The sequence below is a fragment of the Thunnus albacares genome, chromosome 5 (genome assembly GCF_914725855.1).
Source record: "Thunnus albacares chromosome 5, fThuAlb1.1, whole genome shotgun sequence".
Taxonomy (NCBI): Eukaryota; Metazoa; Chordata; class Actinopteri; order Scombriformes; family Scombridae; genus Thunnus; species Thunnus albacares.
This window is the reverse complement of record NC_058110.1, coordinates 22,401,573-22,423,383: the sequence shown is the minus strand read 5'-3', so window position 1 is coordinate 22,423,383 and position 21,811 is coordinate 22,401,573. Positions and strand designations below refer to the sequence as shown.

At 41.5% G+C, this 21,811-nt stretch overlaps 1 protein-coding gene and 1 long non-coding RNA gene across 16 annotated transcripts in view; one reads left to right on the top strand and one right to left on the bottom strand.

The window, feature by feature from the left end:
* LOC122982447 (membrane-associated guanylate kinase, WW and PDZ domain-containing protein 1-like) overlaps positions 1 to 21,811 on the bottom strand; it is a 98,577-nt gene that overhangs the window by 18,802 nt on the left and 57,964 nt on the right. For 3 of the 12 annotated variants that reach the window (XM_044351749.1, XM_044351739.1, XM_044351742.1), the window contains exons 3-13: positions 21,121 to 21,240; positions 19,222 to 19,410; positions 17,845 to 18,112; positions 17,487 to 17,534; positions 17,134 to 17,216; positions 16,518 to 16,556; positions 9,910 to 9,967; positions 9,540 to 9,652; positions 8,750 to 8,872; positions 8,111 to 8,296; positions 7,141 to 7,752 (exon numbers count right to left, since the gene is read on the bottom strand). In XM_044351749.1, the coding sequence (XP_044207684.1) occupies positions 7,141 to 7,752; positions 8,111 to 8,296; positions 8,750 to 8,872; positions 9,540 to 9,652; positions 9,910 to 9,967; positions 16,518 to 16,556; positions 17,134 to 17,216; positions 17,487 to 17,534; positions 17,845 to 18,112; positions 19,222 to 19,410; positions 21,121 to 21,240 (1,839 nt within the window). The remainder of the gene's footprint in view (positions 1 to 7,140; positions 7,753 to 8,110; positions 8,297 to 8,749; positions 8,873 to 9,539; positions 9,653 to 9,909; positions 9,968 to 16,517; positions 16,557 to 17,133; positions 17,217 to 17,486; positions 17,535 to 17,844; positions 18,113 to 19,221; positions 19,411 to 21,120; positions 21,241 to 21,811) is intronic. The other 9 variants (XM_044351751.1, XM_044351740.1, XM_044351750.1 and 6 more) reach the window with 7 other exon arrangements.
* The window catches only part of LOC122982450, a 90,094-nt gene that overhangs the window by 39,841 nt on the left and 28,442 nt on the right, over positions 1 to 21,811 (top strand). The window contains exons 2-4 of one of the 4 annotated variants that reach the window (XR_006403453.1): positions 788 to 858; positions 1,034 to 1,220; positions 17,890 to 17,973. This is a non-coding gene — a long non-coding RNA (uncharacterized LOC122982450). Of the gene's footprint in view, positions 1 to 787; positions 859 to 1,033; positions 1,221 to 2,989; positions 3,076 to 7,109; positions 7,191 to 17,889; positions 17,974 to 21,811 lie in introns of those variants that run through there. The other 3 variants (XR_006403452.1, XR_006403451.1, XR_006403454.1) reach the window with 3 other exon arrangements.

Genomic DNA, 21,811 nt, shown 5'->3' with positions numbered 1-21,811 from the left:
TATTACCCACAGTGAAGGAGCTCAGCTGCTTGAGCATTATATCAAAAGGAAAGCCTGAGCTTCTGCCTTACTATGCACATCTTCTGAGTGGCTCAGTAACTACAGAGCTGTTTCCTCTCCACTCCTCTGCTTTACTCAAGGCTTACATTGAGATCTTCTCTCTCTGCTTTTTTTTTCTCCCCTTGTTCCCTCCCCTCCTCTTCTTCCATGCACCATGGCTTGCACTCTCTCTATATATCTGTCTCTCTCTCTCCCTCTCTCTCTTTTACACCAGTTAACACAGAGAGTCACCCAGAAGATCAATCTCATTTGTGCTAATGAAATATTAATACGTGGAGCCAGTTGTCAGGGGAGAACATTCAAAGTGTACCAGTGTAGGGAATAATCCACATTCCTACGTTTCACATCCATCACAACTCAGCAATTCATCATGTGGGTTCCTCTATGTAAATCACATTAACACCAACTTATTCATTCAGACTCCACCTGATTATTTACACCACACACTGATATTACACACCGCTTTCCAAGAAAACTACTTTTCTGTCCTGAGGCTGACACTACAGCACAGTATGTTGAGACAAATATAGAAAAATGAATGCATGAATGACATCAGGCAGGATTTGGGACAAAGAGTTGCCGTTGCCAAGGCAATCAAGTAGTTCTGTATACAGTGGAAACAGTCCACTTTGTTAAATGTGAGGAGTACGCAGCAGCACACAACATTTACATTCATTTGTGGACCTTTGATCAATTACAGCCTCATTCTCCTTCATTTCTGCTACAGACGGGATCTTTTCTACGACACCTGACGCACAGCATGCACAAAGAAAAACCTACTGGAAATATTAATGGAAGGTAACACATGCAACAACATGCAAGCATCCATCTTAGGCTCTTTCTGCAGCATTGGCAAAAAATCATTAAATGTTAAAACTCTCTGTTGCTGCAAAGCCCCTCTCTCTACACGATTCATAATTTATCCCCCCCTATTTTCTCTCTCTCTTTCTCTCTCTCTCTCTCTCTCCCTCAGATTACGGGGTGCCAGTTACTGGAGCAACTGGAACAACTCTGCTGCTGACCGTGTTTTTGGTGAGCGTGTGCAAGCGTATTTAACCCCGGAAGGACACCCATTAGAAGGTCATACGTCAATAATAAGTGTTTCCCATTACAACAGCTGGTTACATGACCCTGGAGCCCTAAATCACACAATGTGGAAGGTCAGTAGAAACATTTCACTTTGAAACAACCTCTGAAAATCTTGAAACTGCCAACATAATTATCACCAAGCATGTAGAAATTGAATTTAATTATGGCCATATGGTTCATAAATTTGGGAATGGAACTAAAGGGGAATAAAGATTAAGGGAATTGGCAAAGTTAAACAGAAATATAACCCCAGCTCTACATTTATACAACTACAGTTTGTGTCAGCCAAAACAGCTGATTTACATGCTGCATGGTGCGAATGCATCTTCACGCGTGATACAGTCTTTAAATCTGCTTAACTTACTCTGGCATTGTGATGCTGATGTATACGTGTGATTCAGAGTCGATCGAATCTGGCTGGATGTAACATTTATGAGCAGCTGAAAGCTCGGCGAAGGAAATATGGGAATCGCATGTTCCTGCACACACGCGACTCTGTGGATACATCCATAAATGCATGCATGCTATACATATGTAATATCAGCACAAGCAGGTATGCAAGAGGATGAGCCTTTATTTATGCAGAGAGGTGAGTTAGCCAAGCACACACATACATATACACAAGACGCACACAGCATTTACATTATGCACCGGGGCCATAATCCTGATATATTTTTTTTTCTGCAGAAGCTGCTGAATGACATTAAAACTCTGCTCAATAACCCCCCCCCAACAAAACACAGCTGCGTTTTAAAAGACTTTGCATTGATCGCTAAGGATGCAAAATGACTTGAAAGGCCTGGTTTTATTAATACTGAGGCAACCTTCTACCAGAAAGACTGTGTCCATTATCATTCAAATGAGAGAGGAAGTAAACAAATTGCAAGAGAAAGCGAACGCCTTTAGTTGTTTGATGACCTAAACCGGCTCTAAACATCAGTGTGGAGGAGGCTGGCTCTTTAACAGACATAGACAGTGAAGTACGCCTGTTAAAAGTAGTAAAAAAATTACAAATAAATATGCTAATGAGGGAATTATTGAACAACACTAAAGGCAGCAGGAACAAAGATGCTGTACATGCATGTGTGCAGCTGCAGCCTAAAATAACACACTCATATTATCAATCGGGAATATGAACACATGCCAGTTAGTGTTTTCTTCTTAACAGCTTGTGTAATTTGTGTATGCACAAGCAAGTACTGGTGATAGTGAGTGAGTGAGTGGGTCACACCTATGTCTTGACTAGATGTCTTTGCTGTCAGTCCCACATATGCAGGTTTTTTTTTTTACCGGTAAGAGGCAACAGCTGAGCACAAGTTCAATAAAATGTAGAAAAGTGTGTTTATGCATAGTTGTGTGGGTACAATGTGTGTGTGTGTGTGTGTGTGTGTGTGTGTGTGTGTAGGGGTAGTGGTGTCTTTCTTTCATCCTGGAGCAACAGCACTGAAAAAAGCTTTTCAAACTGAATCTGCAGCGAGGCGAATGGCCTAGTGTTTCAATACGCTGTTGAAGCTGTGGCCTTGGTTGGTCTATGCAGAGCCCACACAGTGCGAGTCAATGGTCCTTCCTCCAGGTTTTCTATATACATTGTTCGAGGGCGTGCAACATGAGTAGTGTTCTCTTTTGTTGAGCCAAACCTGTAAACATTTGTCCTTGCTCTTCTTGTAAGATTGTCTCATTATCCGGCAGTCCTCTCTCTTCATCTACTCCAACCGATACTGTCTCTCCCTTCCTCGTCCACTATCATCATATTTCATTCCTCTGCCTTCATTTCCTCTACATTTTATTTCCCATCTCTCTTGTCTTTTCATTTTCTCTCTTCTTTCTCTCTGTCTCTCAGGGGACAGGAGCGCTGTGCACGATTGTCATGGCAACAACGATAGGAAGACAAGATGGAGGAGTCATAGCTGGCCTGGCCTCCTTTACAGGGGAGGATCCTGTGTGTGAAAACACCAGATGTTATCTTTAAAATTTAAATGGACTAGACTTGAAAGCTTAAGATAACAATGGATATTTCTAACAGGTCGATTTTTACACATGCAACTGCTTGGAGTGCAAGTGTGCTGCAAATTCACTAAATGATAAAAAGGGATACTGCACATCACACTTGCTTATTAACACATTTGTTAGATGAGGGTTAAGAAAAGGCTAAGCAAGAGAAGTGTGCAGGATTTGACAGTTTTAATATACATTTCCAAACATTAGACAGTTCAGAATGTGTGCACTGTTAGGTTAAAACATAATTTCCAAATTGGAAAACACCCCTTTGGACAAACTAAGTTTTTTCTTTTTAATAACTGTCACTACACAGTCTTTTGGCAGCTAATTCCTTTATTACCACAACAACCTATTCTACCTCGTGTCTATTTCTATTGCACAAATTACATGTTGGCATTCTTGCCTCTTCTAAGTGTTTGACGACCACAGAATTTATACTGGAAAGAGCATTTTTTGGGCAATCCAAAAGCCAAAGTGTGGCTCTGTTCATTTCAGGCACATTGCTCTGCTATTGCAGGGAGCATTAACGTAATGGCAAAATGCATAACAACCATCTGCAAATGCTCTGTGACAAAACACATTTGAATTTGTGAAGCTTCTGAACTCTGTGTATCTATCTGAGATTAGCCACAAGCAAACTACTCTGACGCTGTTGAGTTCAGAGTGATGCTGCCTCCTGGGCAATAAAGATAATCTGTTGAACCGGGGGAGTATTACAAAAGATGTTTTTCTCCCTTTTTCATGCATGTCAAACGTAATGTAGACAACTCAATATGAATTTGAAAGAATGCTCAAAGCTGCCATGACAGATTTTTTTGGCCACTCGAAGGCAGCAGGAACAAGTTGCAAATACAACACTGATATATTATCACCTCAGAAGTTGCTATGTTGAACTTTTTAGCAAATGACTCATTTGGAGTTGTGTTTCTGTCCACCTGGTGAATGTAAGTCCAATATTGTCTCTCTTTAAACACTGTCTGGCTGCTAAATGAACCACTATGTTCACCAGCTGGTCGCTAACGGTGACTGCTGTTTGTTGCTGAGTAGGTAAGTGTAAAGTAGGTTTTTAGAGCTTTTCCGCAGAAAACAGCTGCCTGCAGCGGCTGAAAACAACGATACGAGAATGAACCAAAACGGTGAAGTTGCATCTGGACAGTTAAACAATGAGGTGAAACTCATTATAAAGCTCCTATCTCCTCTTTGTAGGTTCATCATTAGGAGTGATGCCTCTCGCATTACACATTCTAATTTGATACATTGTTATAATAAAATATCAATTATAGCCCTTTAAACTATAGTAAGACATTTTGTAAAAATTGAAGGATATATTCATTATCTCAAGAAATATTATTTTACATACATTTTGTCGTTCCAAATGCAAACACAGGAAATACACAAAATTAAAATATCAGCAATTGTTTTGAAATGACTTCAATGTCTAAGAGGAAATAAATCACTGTGGGAAACAAAATATGTTTGAGAGAAAACAATCCCTGTGGAAAATCATTGTGTGATGTTATGTTTGTGTGACCTTGCGCTCTGTGCCTCTCTTAAAAATGGACTTTGCTGACTCTGAGTCAGACAGTGCAGATTGATGAGTCAGACAGCGCAGATTGATGAGTCACAGATGGACAGATTAAGGCTTCTTCTCCGCTAGCTGAAGTCCACCTTGTTCCTCCTCCTCATCCTCTTCTCTGCCAGTACTTCTCTAAACCAATCCCCTCATATACGCTCCCCTCACTGAACTTCTAGTGCTGTTCAGCAAATCTCACACTCTTCTCTTATAATCCTCCACCTCCACTTTCTCAAAAACATGATCCCCAGCCCTCATGTTTCTCATCCTCTACTCTTTCCTCTTATCTGAGCCTTAGCTCTCTCCTCTTAGCTCCCATAATTATTGTTTGTGAATGATTATGCGCTAGCTGCTAGCGATCACTTGAAAGGTCACCGCATTATTCTCAGACAGAGAGCTGAGCACAAATCTCAGTCGCAAGAGCTGGTTTGTATCAAGTACAGCTGCAACTAACAATTATTTTTTATTTCTGAATAATCTGTCATGTATATTTAGTTAATTTGTTTAGTGTTTAACCTATAAAATAGTGAAAATGTCCGTCTGAGCAATGGGCCAAAACCCAAAGATATTGATCCTTACAATGATATAAAAAGAGGGAAAAGAAGCAAATCTTCACATCTGAGAAACTAGAATCACTAAGTGCCGACTTTGTTGATTCATTTTCTGTTTATATACTATTCGCTAGGTATTAAAGCTCAATACTTTTTTATGTTATCAACCAAAATGTCTCCACAGTATTGAGCATTTAACAGCTTGTCCCAATATGTAGTGTTCTTTACTTATTCTTTGATCAGATAGTTTCTCATTGAAAGCATAATTTTGCCAATTTAAAATTGCACTTTATGTTGTCAAAGCTCATGTGTAGCTGTTTGTGGTCAGACAGTATTTAACGTTGAGATGTTTGGCTTCTTTTATGAGATGAATGTGGAAAAAAATGTTAATATTCCTCAAAGTAGGTATATAAAATCGTTTTAGTATGCACACTGAAAGTCAGATTTCATATTGCACCATTTCAACCACACAGATAGCAGTTTAATTAACCTGAATATCAACCCCCTGGCTGTGTGTGTGTGTGTGTGTGTGCGTGTGTGTGTAGTTTCTGTCCCTCATCACCTGGCCACTCACCTGGGACCACAGTAATGACAGGCTGGTGTCAAAGCTAGCAGAGATGATCTATGCTGCTGTCAGTCACCCTGCCTGCCCCAGTGACTGACTGTAGCCTCCTTCCTACTTATCCTCTCCTCTCGTCCCTCTCTGCCTTGCTCTTTCCCTCTCTGTACCTCTCCCTCAGTGTTCTGGTGAGATGAATACCGCTCCTGCATCCATATCACTCTCTCTCTTTCTCTCTTTCTCACAGACACACAGGCTCATAATGACGCTGACATTTAACACAATACAGCAGTGTTATTCCAGCAGCAGTGCACAAGGTCAACTCATTAGAGGGCATAATTGATGTGGGGTGCATATCCCAACCTGCCACTAATAGAGATTGGGGTCAGTCGGCAATTTAACAACAATAAGGACTGGACACAAATGAGACACTCCGAATGACATTCAGTGTATACGTGGATACCTTACACCCTGGCAAATAATTTGTTTTGTTTTGACATTTCAATGAGAAAAACATTTTCTCTGGGTCATTCCAGGCCAAACGTTTCGTGAGTTGGAACATGAGCGGCATAGCGTAGTAGTGAGCAGGCGGAGAATCCAGACAAAGTAGCATCCACCATTAAAAATCCTCATTAACGTTAGCAGGCATAAAAACAACCGGGAGTGTAAGCAGATTGAATATTCAATATTCTAATCAAAAATCAATGGAAAATCCTGTAATTTTTTCTGTTACCATGACCACAGGCTCTTAATCTCCCCTCACATATTAATTCCAGGCGCAGTAATTCGAAAATAAACGAGCATGCTGAGCAGACAATGAGCAGTCCCACCCCTCACCATTCCCCAGTTATCATATAGGAAATATAAGATGATAGCAACTGTGATTGACAAAGTCTCCGGGGCCCAATTCAGCAGCATCTGTATTCATAACATATATGAGTCCCTGACCTCCCCTCCCCTCTCATTCATCCATCTCACCTCTTTACCCAGCCTCCCACTCCTTCCCACACTCATCTGCTCATCCGCTACCATGCTAACTGAGCCCATCTCTTTACCTCTCCTCATTTCAGCCCATCCAGTCCGAGCGTTTTCAACTTGCCACCCACTCTCTTCCTCAGTTTTTTTTTCTCTCCTGTTTTCTCATTATGTCACTCTTTCCGTGCTAACTATTCAAGCTGTTTTCTGTTTAGTAGACAACAGTACATTCTTTTGTGTACTTAACCACACATCCTTTCCTGTCAAAACCTCAGTTTCTGCATCTGTTTATCCACCCCTGCAGACATCAGCTGACATCAAGATGTAGTACATACCTCTTTGCACCAGCATGGTGACCTCGCTGCCTCTGGGACATTTGCTCAGCAGGTCCACCACCTGGTTGTGGCTCATGTTTTGGACATTTCTCTTGTTGACCTCCATCAGAATGTCCCCCTCCTTTAGCCCTCGGCAGCGTGGATAGTCCACTATCTGCTTGACCCTCTGCCCGCCTCCCGTCAGGCTGTCAGCAATGGTGAAGCCGAATCCTTTGTCTCCCTTCTCCATGTGAATGGTGATCAGCTCGGGCTGGGTGGCTATGGACGAGGCCAGGGTGACCACATCACTGGAGTAGCCATGAGAGCCGTTGGACGCCACCTCAGCTGAGGGGCTGTGCGCCCGTGGCTCCCTCATGCCGTTAACGGGTCCGGCCTGGTTGGAAGGCGAGTCAAACGTTTCCTGTCCGTTGACAATGATAGGCTCCTTGTCCAAGATGGCCACTGAGGTCACCAGACTGGTGTTGGGGTCATCAGGGTCAAAGGGCAGCGGGTAGCCACGGCATAAGGCCAAGTCCACCATGGAACCAATGGGGATGGATTGGAAGATCTTAACCACCTGAGCGTGGGTGTAGCCCAGCACGATGGTGTCATTCACACTGACTATTACATCACCTGCACAAAGCAAAAAGATACTGTTAGTGATGCAGTCATTTACATAAGTAACAGTTATTTAATGCTGTTTAAAGTGCACATATCAAGTCAAATTCATGTCACACTGTTGGTGATATTTGGTGTTAGTCCACAGTTGTGTCATGGTAAAATTTCACTTTTCAGTTTAATAAATCAATCTAACTACAGTGCTTGTGAGAGGTTGTACCCTGCTTCTCACCCAGTGCATGCTGGGATACACTTTAGCCACCCTCAACAGCATAAGAAGTAGAGAAAATGGATGGATGTAGTGGAGGAACACTTCAGTGTGTGTTGCTGAATGAAAACAGTGCCCCCTGTGGATGGTGGTTATGTACTGCACCTGTCTCCATCTTGCCATCCACTGCCGCAGGCCCGTCCAGCACCAGACTCTTGATCTGTAGAAACTCATCTGGCTCGTCACCTCCGACCACAGTGAAGCCGAAGCCGCGGCGACTCTTCTTCAGCTTGGTGTTGATGAAGGTTCCTTTTAGCTCTGCTGGGTTTCTTGTAAAGAAAGGCTTCCCTCCTGCAGAGCAACGGAAAACAAATCTCATTCTGTAACATTCCTGAAATAATCCTTTGTGGATATAGTGGTTATTTTGAATCTAAGGCATCATACTTTGTAGCCTGCGTTCTTATGAGTATAAAAATGTGAAAGCTCAAAGACAGGATTAGGACCCGGGTCTTAGCACCATTTACAAAAGTTAATCGATTTGTCTGTTTTTTAGAAGTGTTGTTTGCTGATGACAAAAAGGCTGTACACAAATCAGTAAAAAAAAATCTGCCCAGAAAATGGACAAAATATAGATGTAGTAAACAAACATAAATGAACATTTTTTAAATTGCTTCAGTTGTTTTCCTGTTCTTAACTGAACAGGTAACATAATGTACCATTGCGCCACTGTCACAAGCACATACTTGGAAGAATCAAGCAGTAGTAATGAAGCATATACAGGGTCTATTTAGCATAAAGATTTACGTTTGACTCCTGCAGGGCCGGGAGGTAGAGTTGGGGGGACCTGCGGGTCCCTGTAGGTCTCCAGGTGGTTTGGAGCATAGTTTGCCAGTGGAGCTGCTGCTGAGGAGTGCTCCTCTATCCACTCTGTGCAGACAAATCACACCCCCGTTAATCCACACACACACTCAACACAAAGCTGTATTTACATGCCACACATATGCACACATATAAACACTTGACAGCAACGCACGTACAAACACACAGAGCTTAAAGCACATACTTGCCATCTGATTCATTTTTTATGCCTCGGTTGTTATTAGCTTCTCATTTACATCAGCTTTATTTGTTGAACATAAAATACTTTTGTAATTCTTGTAATGCAAAGAAACATTTCATCTCGATTATGATAATGTAGCAGAAATAATGTTATTTGTAAAATGGTAAAATGAACATATCTGACAACACAGACTAAAGCGAAAATCTCCTCTCCTTTTCATGGTAAAGCAAATTTAATGAGCAAATATAAAATGATGTACAGCATATATGGTTTTAAATCATGTAAATTAAAACCTAAACACCAAATGACAACACCAAGCCTTGGGCCAGCTCTGTTTTAGTAAAACTTATGAGAATCAACATTTTCGTTAAGCAAATTATTTTTTTCCACCATGTCTTGACAAGAATGTTAAAGTCAAGCAGGGAGAATTAGTCTGGCCCAAACCCTGGAGAGCACTAGACGAACTAGAAGGACATGACACTCACAGACATGAAGAAAGAAAGAAATGGTGCCGTGCCAGGGCAGGAAACGAACCTCGAATATACCGCTCACCTTCTGGAGGCTGCGGCTGCTGCTGCTGCTCCAGGATTTTCCGACGCCGCGCCTCCACCACTGGGTTCTCATACTGGGTCTTCCTGTTTATATGACTGAGACAGACAGAGGGAGACCAGGAGAGAAAAAGCGAGATAATAGGGGCAAAGATTGATTAGAGTTGACAGCTACAGTGTATCAAGGCTCATTAAGTGTGCTCTTCCCAACGTGAAGGTTCAGCCTTTGCAGTCAAGCAGCGACATGTGGCCTAAAGGTGAAAAGACTGAACTAAAGGAGTAAAAAGATTTGTAAGGAGGCCTATATTTTGGAGATACTCCGTTTTTCTTTGTTGTCAATAAGGTGATTAACTTACTCTACATAGTACACCCCGTACACTGGGTCGTCTATCCTCTCCCATCCTGGAGGCAGCTCTGAAATACAGAAGGCACACAGTATTAAACACTCAGTGCAGCAAACATAGTCATTATAACCACAATTACAGTAGAAACAGTATGCAAAATTTTACTGGAGCACACTTTCTCTACAATTACAAGACATTAGATCTGTTGTGTTGTGTTCAAAGCTGCAACAATTAGTTGACTGATAAAACTATTTTGATATAAATTTTTAGTAATTTTTTTTTTTAAGGAAAAAATGCTAAATATTTGCTTGTTGCAGCTTCTTGAATGTGAGGATTTGAGGCTTTTCTGTGTTGTGTTGGTTGGACAAAACAACACTTGAAGATTTCAGCTTGGGTTCTAGGAAATCAAAACAGACTTTTTCAAGCGATTAATTAAGAAAATAATTGGCAGATGAACCAATAGTCAAAGTAATTCATTCTGCTTATTTCGCTCCTGATATGTCTTTTAGCATATGAAAAACACCACATGTTAACAAAGTTAAAAACTTTATTTTCATTGGCGGTGGTCTTTAAGATCTAACTGTGGTTTCTCTCTTCCAGGGACTCAAAACACTTTTACACTCTCCCTTTAAGATCTCAGTTTTATAACATTAATAAAAGTACAACATTTTGAGCCCAAATTGGCTCTTCATCAGATACAGAGGATCCTAGTTGTGCCAGTACCGCACATGTTTTAAGAATATTTACAAATCTAGTCAGCATGTTGGGCATGCGTAACTGCCAGTAAGTATTTTCAACTCAATCATGACCTGGATCCCTTCCTGCTGCCTACAAGCACATTTATTCTGCTCATTACGACTAAAACATTTCACAGTAACTCAACAAAGATACCACACAGCTCCAAACACGTCTTCACATCAGAATGCGGACCTAACAAACAGGTGGGGTCTGGAAATCTAAGAAAATGAGAGCTAATATCTGTATTTATAATACTGTAATTCTTTTACTAAAAATTACTACAGTATTATGCTCAGCTCAACATTTCCTTACTCTGTGAACACACCTATACACATACTATACACACTTGATCGGTGGACAGACGAGACCTATTAAGCTGACACATTCCCGTTAAGATGTTACCATCTCATTTTTCCTTCACTGTATTTGATTTCAGACAAAGACATTACCTCCTTGTGTTACTGCGGGCTTCTCCCAAGTCCAGTAAACACTTTTATAAGGGACTGGATTTCACAATCAATAATCACAGACTGTCTGCATCTGAGCAGCCAGCAATAATAAAGGCTCACAGCCAGACATTCAAGGCCGTGTTAGAAACTGAGAGCTCGCTCTATCACTGGGATGTTTGTGCTACCTGCAAAAGGGATGAGAACCAGCAGCTGAGCCATTTGCCAGCCTGTGAAGCAACTCCAAGTATATATATATCAACCTGTGTCCTCAGCATAACATATTCCAAATGTGTTTTGTGCATGTTAGATAAATGAGTTGTGCCTTTCATGCTATGAACTGCATGCAGGAGCAGAATACCATATTTGTTACGTAAAAAGCAAATTGAATGATCCAAAAAGGCTCAACCTTTGTATATGGACATTAGAATCAAAGGCACAGAGCTAAGATCAACAACAAAACTAAACTACATACAGTATGTCTCACATGAATACATGTGAGGGATGAGTGCTGGGAGGCTACATTAAAACCTTACATTCTCTGGGGACAGATTTGGAGAGCAGAGCAAGAAATGTAATAAAACAAACTGCCAAAAGCATCAAAGTCATTTTTAAACAAACACAGGCATAATGATGGTTATGGTGGTCAGGTTTACATCAGATGGATTTATTTACCATTTCTGTTGTGCATGAATCTGGAGAAGATTCTCTCTGGAGTTTTCATGGTAAGCAAATACAGTTTTGTTTATATGCAGCACTTCTCAAGAAAATACATTGTGTCTTGAGGCCTGATGAACATGTTGAATGCATTGCTGACTTGTTGACTTGTTTTTTAATGAAACCTGCATTATTTACATTAGATTGTGGTCTTCTTCTCCTTTTCTTCAGTCAATTTTGCTAATATAGCACATTATCGCCACCAACTGTCAACTCTCTGCAGCTGGCAGGAACATATATCACTCCCTCTGCTTGTAGCATGCAGAGCGCGAGCTGGTAGAGCACAAAATACAAACATCATAACATTGCTCTACAGCACCACTTGTGATAAAAAAAAAATCTTTCTTTCAAATGCATTAAAAATCTCTCCACCGCAACCTGCTGACACAATGCAGCAGCTTGGATTCCAAACAGTGTGAATAGAAGAAATCATGTGACCATACTTATCACAACAATTAATCTCTGAACTTTTAATCAAAGAGATGAAACATTTTAATGAGTTTTATTAAGATTAGGGGGCATTTTTCCTATCTTTATTCAAGAGCGTGGTCTTTCAATTTGAGAACATGATTTATTGATTTCACGTTCAGATTTTGTAATGCTTTCCCACAAACCCTGCCCTCACACTCAAATAGCACCTGCTAGCACTTAGATTTACTCCGCTTCGGCTCAAACTGTGTGCTTGTACTCAGATATATTGTTGCTTGCACAGATTTCCTGCTCCAGCCCTTCTCCTCACACTCCTCACACGCTGCTTCTGTGCACTCATGAAACATCTGCTCTCAGATTTCTGCTCTACTCTCAGATTTTTTGTGCAATAACCCTGTCAAAACCCCCAACCAATAGAAGGCCAGATGTAGTGTTGACCAATGAAATGATCCCTACCTCCTTGTGAGTGCGTTTGCTTTACTCCTTAGAGTGTCCCATAGGACAGGCAGTTACTCTTTAACCGGGTTCATCCACTCGTATTCATATATATACCAGTACCTGTACTTTTTACTATAATAGCTACATATAATAGTAGCCATATAGCACCCCGGCCTCCCGTCAGTGTGCTAGAGGAGAAAACAACATCACCTTCATGACTCAGGAGCAGGAGTGTAGCAGATCACCAAAGTCCAGGACCGAAAGTAAGTTTTTTCTTTTAATGGTGCTATTACTTTCTTCAAATTGAATTGGTTAAATCATACTTGGGGCACAAAAATACATCCATAATAATATGTTCAGCTCTCAAGTGTTGTGTGTTACATGAACACTGTTGCAAGGCAACAGATATGAAACATCAGACATTACTTCTGTGGATGTTACTATGCGTTCTACAACCAGCTTGGCCGTGTTGGATTTCACCGGCAGATCCACACATCACCAACCCAGGTACTCTCAACTATGCCCAGACTGACCTTTTGGAGCTACGACATGCTTTCTGGAAAATACCAGCATTGCCACTCCTGATTGCGGATGTGTCTGTTTCCACATTCGGAGGAAAGGGGGATCAAGAGGAGGGATTAGAAAGAGGTTGTGGAAAAGAGTAAGTAAGCTCCCATTACCTGTTTTTATTCTATAAAATGTGCGCTCACTATGAAATAAAATGGATGAACTCTCTGAGCTGATCAAATATGGCTCAGACAAACTGAACACAAGCATGTTTTGTTTCACTGAAACATTGTCTGAGGACATTACAGTGAGTTTAGACGGATTTACATTGATTTGTTTTGAACACTAGAAAAACGGGAGAATCAATTGGGGGCGGGCATTGCATGGCTGTAAATGACGAATGGGCAACCGACATTACAGTTCGTGAGACTGACTGCTCATGGCATTACGAAATTATGACTGCTCGTTCCGTCCTTACTATCTACCTACTAGTACATTTTCTCAAGCGTAGAACTTCTGTATTCCTATGCATGCCGTGCACTGTATTATAACGCAGATCAGCTGTTTGGGACAGAAAGTGCTGTTGTGGCATAATACAGTGTGTGGCATGCGTAGGAATATGGAAATTCTACAGTTGAGAAAATGTAGTGCCAAAGGAAAGGGCTGTCTGATGGCAAGGTAAAGCTGTGAAAATATTAGAAATCTAGCCTGCATTTAAACTGATATTGATTTTTTTAAGTGGGCCTTTATTTAGGTGGCTAAAATACATTTTGCTGTTGTCCCCGTCCACAGCATTACATTGCTTAGCTTCCATGCCGATACTCCTGTCTGCTACTCCAACCTGGGGGCGTTCAAACCCCCATTTACGGCAGGGGATACACTGACTATGAATAAGTACCTCATTCAACCCCACTACAAAAAATACAAACTATCCCTTTAAGAATTTCTTCATCTTTATCAGTAACAGACCCCTCGTTGTTCAACTGTAAAGCTAGTGCTTAATGTCTGCAATGTAACTACCCAGCAAACATTGGTGACGTTGTGTCCATGGCCAAAAATGGTTCCAGTTGGACACCAAAACACAGCAACATGGAAATTAAATGCAAATCATGAAACCCAAGCCAAATTGCTTTTTAGTGGACATGTGCACATATTTGGAATGCAGATATACATGTCTAAGTTTCAATTTCTCCTTCTAACGAAAATGGTCTGGTTCAATTTGGGTTTAAAAACTGTTGTGAGCAGATGGTGTTGTCCTTTCCATGTTCAATAAAAGTCCACCTGGACCTGACTTCAAAAACACTTCAAATACTTCTCAAAGTTTCGCTGTGGAACACATTTATGGGTGTGATGTTTCGTATTTTTCATACAAAAATTTTTTATTTTTATTTTTATTCATTAATTGGTTGAGTGCAGATTGTCTGAGACGGACATCCTCTGCCCATAGAATCAATGTCATTGTACATTACAAGTTTTTAACAGTTAGACAATGATGTGGTCTTAAACTGGGTTAATAAAAGTTACGAAGGGTTTATTATTGACTCAAATATCTTCATATTTTTGGTCATTCATGTTTGATATGAACTAAGCATCACCCCGTCTCAGGAGAAAACGCGCAAGTCAGCACGAGAGCTGAGAATGAGCTGAGTTAGAAAAGAAACAGGAACAAGAGAACAGAAACTGAGCAGAAATAAAACTGTTGGGTAAGTTTGCTTTTAAAGTTTGCTTTCATGTTCTATCATGTTCATGTTGCTGAAGAGTTCAGTGATTTAGAATCTCTGTTTTCCTCTGAGTTCAGAGGAGGACTGTCGGCAGCTGTTCACATCCTGGAATTAGCATTAGCCTGCTGCAGCGCCTCAGTATAAACATGAGCAAAGTGATTCAGATGGAATTAAGAGTTAAGAATTCAAACTGTTAGACTATCTACAAGAAGCTGTACTTTTCCAGATCATCTTTTTCTCGGTTTATCCTCAAAATACTGTTGCACATTAGTATAAACTTAGTGTGTTTCTGTAGTAATGATTGCATGTCTTGTATTAACTAAGATACTTCATGTGTTTGCAGTGTGTTTGTATTTATATATGATTTATTATCAGGATTATCTTGAAAGTGACACGTTAAAACGTATAACAGATGTCTGGGTCAGACAGGACGTTGGTTTGACCATTTCAGAACATCTAGCTTATTAAATTGTTAATCTGGACATATAGGATGTATAAAGCTGCAGAACGCACACTGTGTACATAAATCTCGTGCACAGTGAATAGCTGAATAGGCGCGTTGATGATGGTAACGACATATTTCGATGTTTCTGGAACGCACAGAGAAGACGTCTAGCTGGTGGCCTGGTAACATCCTGGACGTGGGCACAACTTCCATTTTTGAACTATTTTTGAATCGTAATGGGATGCCTTGATGGGATGTTCAGACAACGGTCATTCAGCGTTGCAGTGTTTGCTGGGTAAACACTACCTAGCAAACGTACATAAAGTAGCTACAACACTTGAAAGCCAAGCATATTATCAATGGATGTATTCTTGTGCTGCAAATTTTAACCAACTGAATTTGAAGGAAGTAATAGCACCATTAAAATAAAAAACTTACTTGAGGTCCTTGACTTCGGTGGTCCATGTTGACCAGCGATCCACTAGACTTCCGCTCCTGAGTCATGAAGGTGACGTTGTTTTCCCCTCCAGCACACCAACAGGAGGCCAGTGTGCGATATGGCTACTATTATATATAACTATAATAGTAAAAGAAAACGTACAGGCGCCGGTATATACATTAACTGTCCTTTTATTCCAAAAGTCGTAAAGAAAGCAAGGGAAGTACATTTAATACAACCCTTGAAGGCGGCAATGGATGAACCTGGTTAAAGAGAAACCGCTCATACAGGACACTCTAAAGTAAAGCGAACACGCCTGCAAGGAGGCAGGGATCATTTCATCGGTCAACGCTACACCTGGCCTTCTATTGGTTGGGGAATTTTTACAAGGTTTGTTGCATAAACAATCCGAGAACCGAGCAGATATCTGAGAGCAGATGTTTCACGAGCCTGAGTGCGAGGAGAAAGGCTGAAGCTGGAGCAGGAAATCTGTGCAAGCAACAATATATCTGAGTGCAAGCATACAGTTTTAAAAGAAGCAGAGCAAATCTAAGCGCAAGCAGGAGCTATTTGAGTGTGAGGGCAGGGTTTGTGGGAAAGCATTACAAAATCTGAGGGTGAAATCAATAAATCATGTTCTCAAATTGAAAGACCACGCTCTTGAGTAAAGATAAGAAAAAAGCTCCATATAAAATCCTCAGCATAACCTCAGTGTCAAATACAAAACTCCAAAATCTTACCTAGATCACTCTCCAGGTCCTCCGTATGTATCCCTTCTTCTCCAAGGTGAAAGCAGGATGGAACAAAGAAAACAAAATGAAGAATAGAAAAGGGATGGATAGTAGGAGAGAAGTGGGTGGGGGATGGAGGAATCAAGAGCAAATAAAGAATGAAGTGACAGTCCAGAGAGAAGCAAATAGGGAAACAGAAACCCCTTAGAAACTCATAATAACAGCATGTAACAACAACTTGAGCTGTCTAGAGGTGTGGTGTGCCACTTTCAATTTCACCACTTGATGGTGCAATTTTGCAATCTGTGTTTTGAATTCTGAACCGGTCAACTGTTTTTACCAAGCATTTCTTGTTTAAGGGCTTATTAGTCATTTCTTTGTGTGATAGTAGTTGTGAAAAGAACCTAAAAATCAACAAATCTTACAATAAAATCCAAATCAAAACTCAGATAAAACATGTTTTCTAAATATGCCAATGAAAAATTAAGGACTTCACAATGTGACCACTAGGAACACAAGAAGAGCCCCATGTATGAGACCTCAAGCACCACCTACTGATTCCTAAACCAGTACACAGAAGTGTCAATGTACACTTTTATTGTGTAAATGATCTGTAGCAGCTTACCATCGTCATCACACTCTTCCAGAGGCCTGGAGGCTTTGTCTCTACACCGAGGATCCAGCCATGATGTAGTCTTTGTGTTGTGGCTGAGAGGAAACAAACAAGACAACAGAATAATTCAACACAGGCCGCCAAACCAACATATAAAAGCACAGCAGGGGCGCGTGAATGCATCAATAAGAATTAGAAAGTAAACCGTGTCAGCAAGTTTACAGAGGACAGAAGGCATCTGCTGCAGAGAGAAATGAGAACAACAGAGCAGGCAGGCAGAATATCAACAATAAGCCACCTGACTTTTCCCTCTATTGTTAAATCATGAACATACAGTAAATCAGTGATTGGAAAAATGAACATACAAGCTCTGAAAATACACAGCCATGTCCTGGTGGTGTGCCTTTGCTGTGCTGCAGAGAGGACAGAGAGGTGGAGGTAGTCAGGTGATCAGGATGTGATCTCCTTTAGAGATCGGGACATGCAGGGATTAACAGGAAAGCAGTGGCACCCAGGGGGCTGGGCAGGTTGGCTGGGGAGGCCTAAAAACCAAATAATGGGGGAAGACAAGCCACTGGACGAACAAAAGGGATAATAGTGCAGATAAAATACAGAAAACATCAACTACAGTATGAGCTCTGGTGAAAAAATGCTCATTCAGGCAGTGCTAAGAGTGAATTCAGCAGGTCAAACTGTGAAGTGTTGCAGGTTGTCGATACATACTCTATGAAGTAAAGTTCTCCATTCTCAGTGTAGGCCATCTCCCAGTTTTCAGGCAGCGGGCCCAGCGGGTCTTCTGGAGAGACCTGCGGTTCTGCAAGGGTCTGCTGCCCACTTTCTGCGGTGGAGGTGGCCGCATTGTTCAGACCACAGGATGGAGCATTGTCACGTGCGGGGTACGGCCGGAGGATGCCGCCGCGGCTCTCATCCTGGTCGTTAGGGTTACCTGTGCACAACAGAGGAGAGGGGAAGAGACTACGCACTAAGGATCCTGGGTAACACAACAACACGGAACAACAATAAAAAAGAACAAAAACATGGTTTATGTCTCCTTCATGCAAAGAAAGAACATGAAATAAGCAGACATACACTTTAGCAAACATCATGCATCTTTAATTACATCAAACTCTCAGCCCTCCCCTTCCCCCTATCCTTTGGCTCCAGCCTGTTTCTAGTGTACTGAGAGGGCCCCGGGAATATGTTAATTCTTTCAACAGTCTTTCCCAAACTCTTTTGACCCCCACCTCGTTTTACCTCTCCACCCTTTTAAGCCTCTTTCTCCTAAAGCTAGCTATCCCAACCCCCCATTCCCACTCATTCCCCAGTTCTGGCCCAATGTCCTCCACCACTTCCGTGGGCCTTTCAGGGTTGATCAAATGCTAATTCAACACTCTGGCAGCCTGGCAGGGGGACACAGAGAGGGCATAGATACAAAGTATCATGAGAGAACGAGAAAAAAACACCATCTCTTCAACCCACCAAAACAGGACAGAGCTAACGGGAGACAGGAAAAAAATCGGAAACACTGACACTTGGGCGTAAAAGTTGTCACCTATTTTTCTTTTTTCAAATTTTATATTATGGAATTCATTTACATCCAGATGCCAATTTGATAAAAATGGGTTGAAAATTTAAAAAAAAAAAACCTGAGGTAGATACATTAATACCTGATGAACGTGTACAGATACTGTAGGAAATTTAAGGAGTAAAGTTGAGAAAAGTGAAAAGATGCGAGAGAAAATGATGAATCTTGACAATGTAGCCTGTAATCTATTTCTTCACCCACTATACCCCTCCTCACAGGCAGATGGCAGTGTTTGGAGGCTCACAGAAAAGGAATCAGCATCACAAAGAAATGATGTAACCGCCAGACACCCAGCGCCGTAGAACAGAGGAAAGGATCATAAACATACACACATTATCTTGCTCCTTCTGTTCTCCTGATCTTGAGCACACACGTATACACAGACACTCCTGAACAAGCATCCACTCGAGAACAAACAGATGGAAAACACTACACGCGCACAGACAAAGAAACCTGCAGATACAGAAACTTCAACAAACAGAAGAGAGGCCGGAGAGGTGCAGCGATGCCCTCACCTGTAAAACTGTTGTTCATTTCCGTGGCCTGGTCGTCATCGTCGTCGTCAGCAGGCACTACTCTGGCGTTTTGCATGTCATTGTAGGACTTTGTGCGCTTTGGGGTGGACTGCTGGGAGCCTGCATCACTGAGAATCACTGTCCCAATGACGGGCTGCCTTGGCGGCTTGGGGGTCCCATAATAGTTACCTAGGCAACAAGAAGGACATTAGCATGCTTGAGAGAGACACAGAAGGAGGGAGAAGGAGAAACCGAGACAGAAAGAGGAAGCTGGGGATAAAAACAGGCAGAGTGGGGGACAGAGATAGCAAGCAGAGGATCTATGAAACCTCCTAATCTTTTGCTGAGAGGAAAAGACATAAAGCTGGATCACAATGTAACCACAAATCTTGGAAATAAGCAGCTGGTGGGAAAGCAGAATGGTTCTAGTTTGTGTTATGGTCTGCAGGGTGTATTGTCTGGCAAAAACAATGGACCAGCTCACAACACCTGGCTTGTTTTAGTAACGTTCTCTGACTGAAACTATTAGTTACTGGTGCATTTTCGCAAACAAAGAATTTGTCAAGTTTTTCTGGTATGATAACAATCATGCATCCACCAATTCTTTGTAAACATGCTTATTTGCTTTCTTGACAAGAGTTGGATGATTAGATCAATACCACTCTCATGTCTGTACATTGAATATGAAGCTGCAGCAACCAGTTAGCTTAGCATAGCATAAAGACTGGGAACAGCTAGCCTGGCTCTGCCTGACGGTAACAAAATCTGCCAATCAGCTCCTCCGAAGCTCATTAATTGATGCCCTATATCTTGTTTGTTTAATCAAATGACAATTTGGGGTTGTGTGACTATTTCTTGACCGGACACAGTAACGTCTTAGAGGCTTTCTTGCTGAGACTTGAATGAAAAGATCTAAATCTCATGTTAGTAAATATGAAGTTAGGACTGGAAGCAGCTAGTATGGCTCTATCCAAAAACAACTTGAGGCATCAAAACGGGAGTCCACAAACCAAAGGGTGACATAACGATGGCTCCATCCATTATTTTTTTACTTATATAGTCTCTGGTTTCCAGTCTTCCAGTCTTGATCTTCTCATCTATCTATCACCAAGAAAGCGAATATGTGTATTTCCCAAAATGTCAAACCATTTCTTTAACAGTCTGACATTGACCGGGAATGTTGCTGCATGCAGTCTCCTGTGAACTTTCTACCGACTACTATCAAATAAAAAAGGCACAACTCTCCAGAAATACTTCCAAAGTTTTGAGGTACATTATGAGAAGTTAATAATCAAATATGTTTCTATATAATCTTATATCCATAAAAAAATCAGATTTAGTTATGAATCAATAATCCAGGCTTCCTCAGGTTATCTGGATGGCCACAGGCTCCTGTGGACAGGTATTTGACATTGTCTGCGTGAAAGAGAGAAACGTGCCAACACAGAGCAGAACCGGTGCCAAGCAGATTAATGTCGTAACATTCTCTCCCACCCGAATGAACACAAGCACACACCGCACACACACTTGTGTTAGACTTAGCCCTGCACAACACACAGCCCCACAAACAAACACACAATGCACACACACACACACGTGTGCACATGTTTACACACACAGGTTTGTGTCAGTATGAGACTTAGCTCTGCACAACACTGTCCTAATCAGAGTGAGAGGGGCAGATGTGGAGTGACCTGCTGTCTCCTGGATGCATCTACTCCCATCATGCACAGTCTAATCTGAATCAACTGAGTGCACAGTCTTACAGCCCTCCTGCATGTAGGGAAAAATAAATGTTGATTGCTGCTATGCTCATTGTATCTGTGGTGAATCAGGACACCTGCGCTCTCATGAGTCACACAGAATGTCAGTTATTGTCATGATGACGATCATGCTCACCGTCATACGTTCCTATTTCCAGTAGTGTGCCACTCTCTTCAAGTTCAAGGAAGTCCTCCACAGACAGAAAGTTGTAATCCACCCCTGGGACCTCTCCGTCTCGAGGAGGGCGGGTGGTACCTAAGGACATGAAAAAACAAATAAAGTTTAGGTGCCAGCCAATAACCAGTTAAAATTCATGCCATGTGCTTACAGTTGACTGAAGGTGAAATCTGATTTTCCTCCTGGAAACACAGCAGGAAACACTTCTTATTCAATACGCTCCTCTCACAACTTCCACACCTATCATTAGGAGTTAAAAGGCATCCCAACATTCAGCCGGCTTTTTGAGATGATGACCAGTCACGGGGAAGAGTTTCCAAAGCAGGAAATGACAGAAATTGGAAGTCAAGAGGGTGTGATTGTAATTCAGCACGGTGATTGGAAGTGCAGTGACTGAAGAGTGGCTGCAAATATTATGTAAGGAAATTAAATTAAGGCTCGCATCTTTGAGCTATCTCACGGCCTCATTGGAAGTTGTAAAATAAAATAAAGGCTACCTTTAGCAGTCCTGGTACTATTAGAAGTCCATCCATTTCTTCTTAAAGAGTCTGAGATCATAAAATGCACAGACATAACACTATGAGAGCCAATGTACTTTAACTGTTATTGATTGTTATACTGTAGGTTCATTGTTCCTGTTACAACGCCA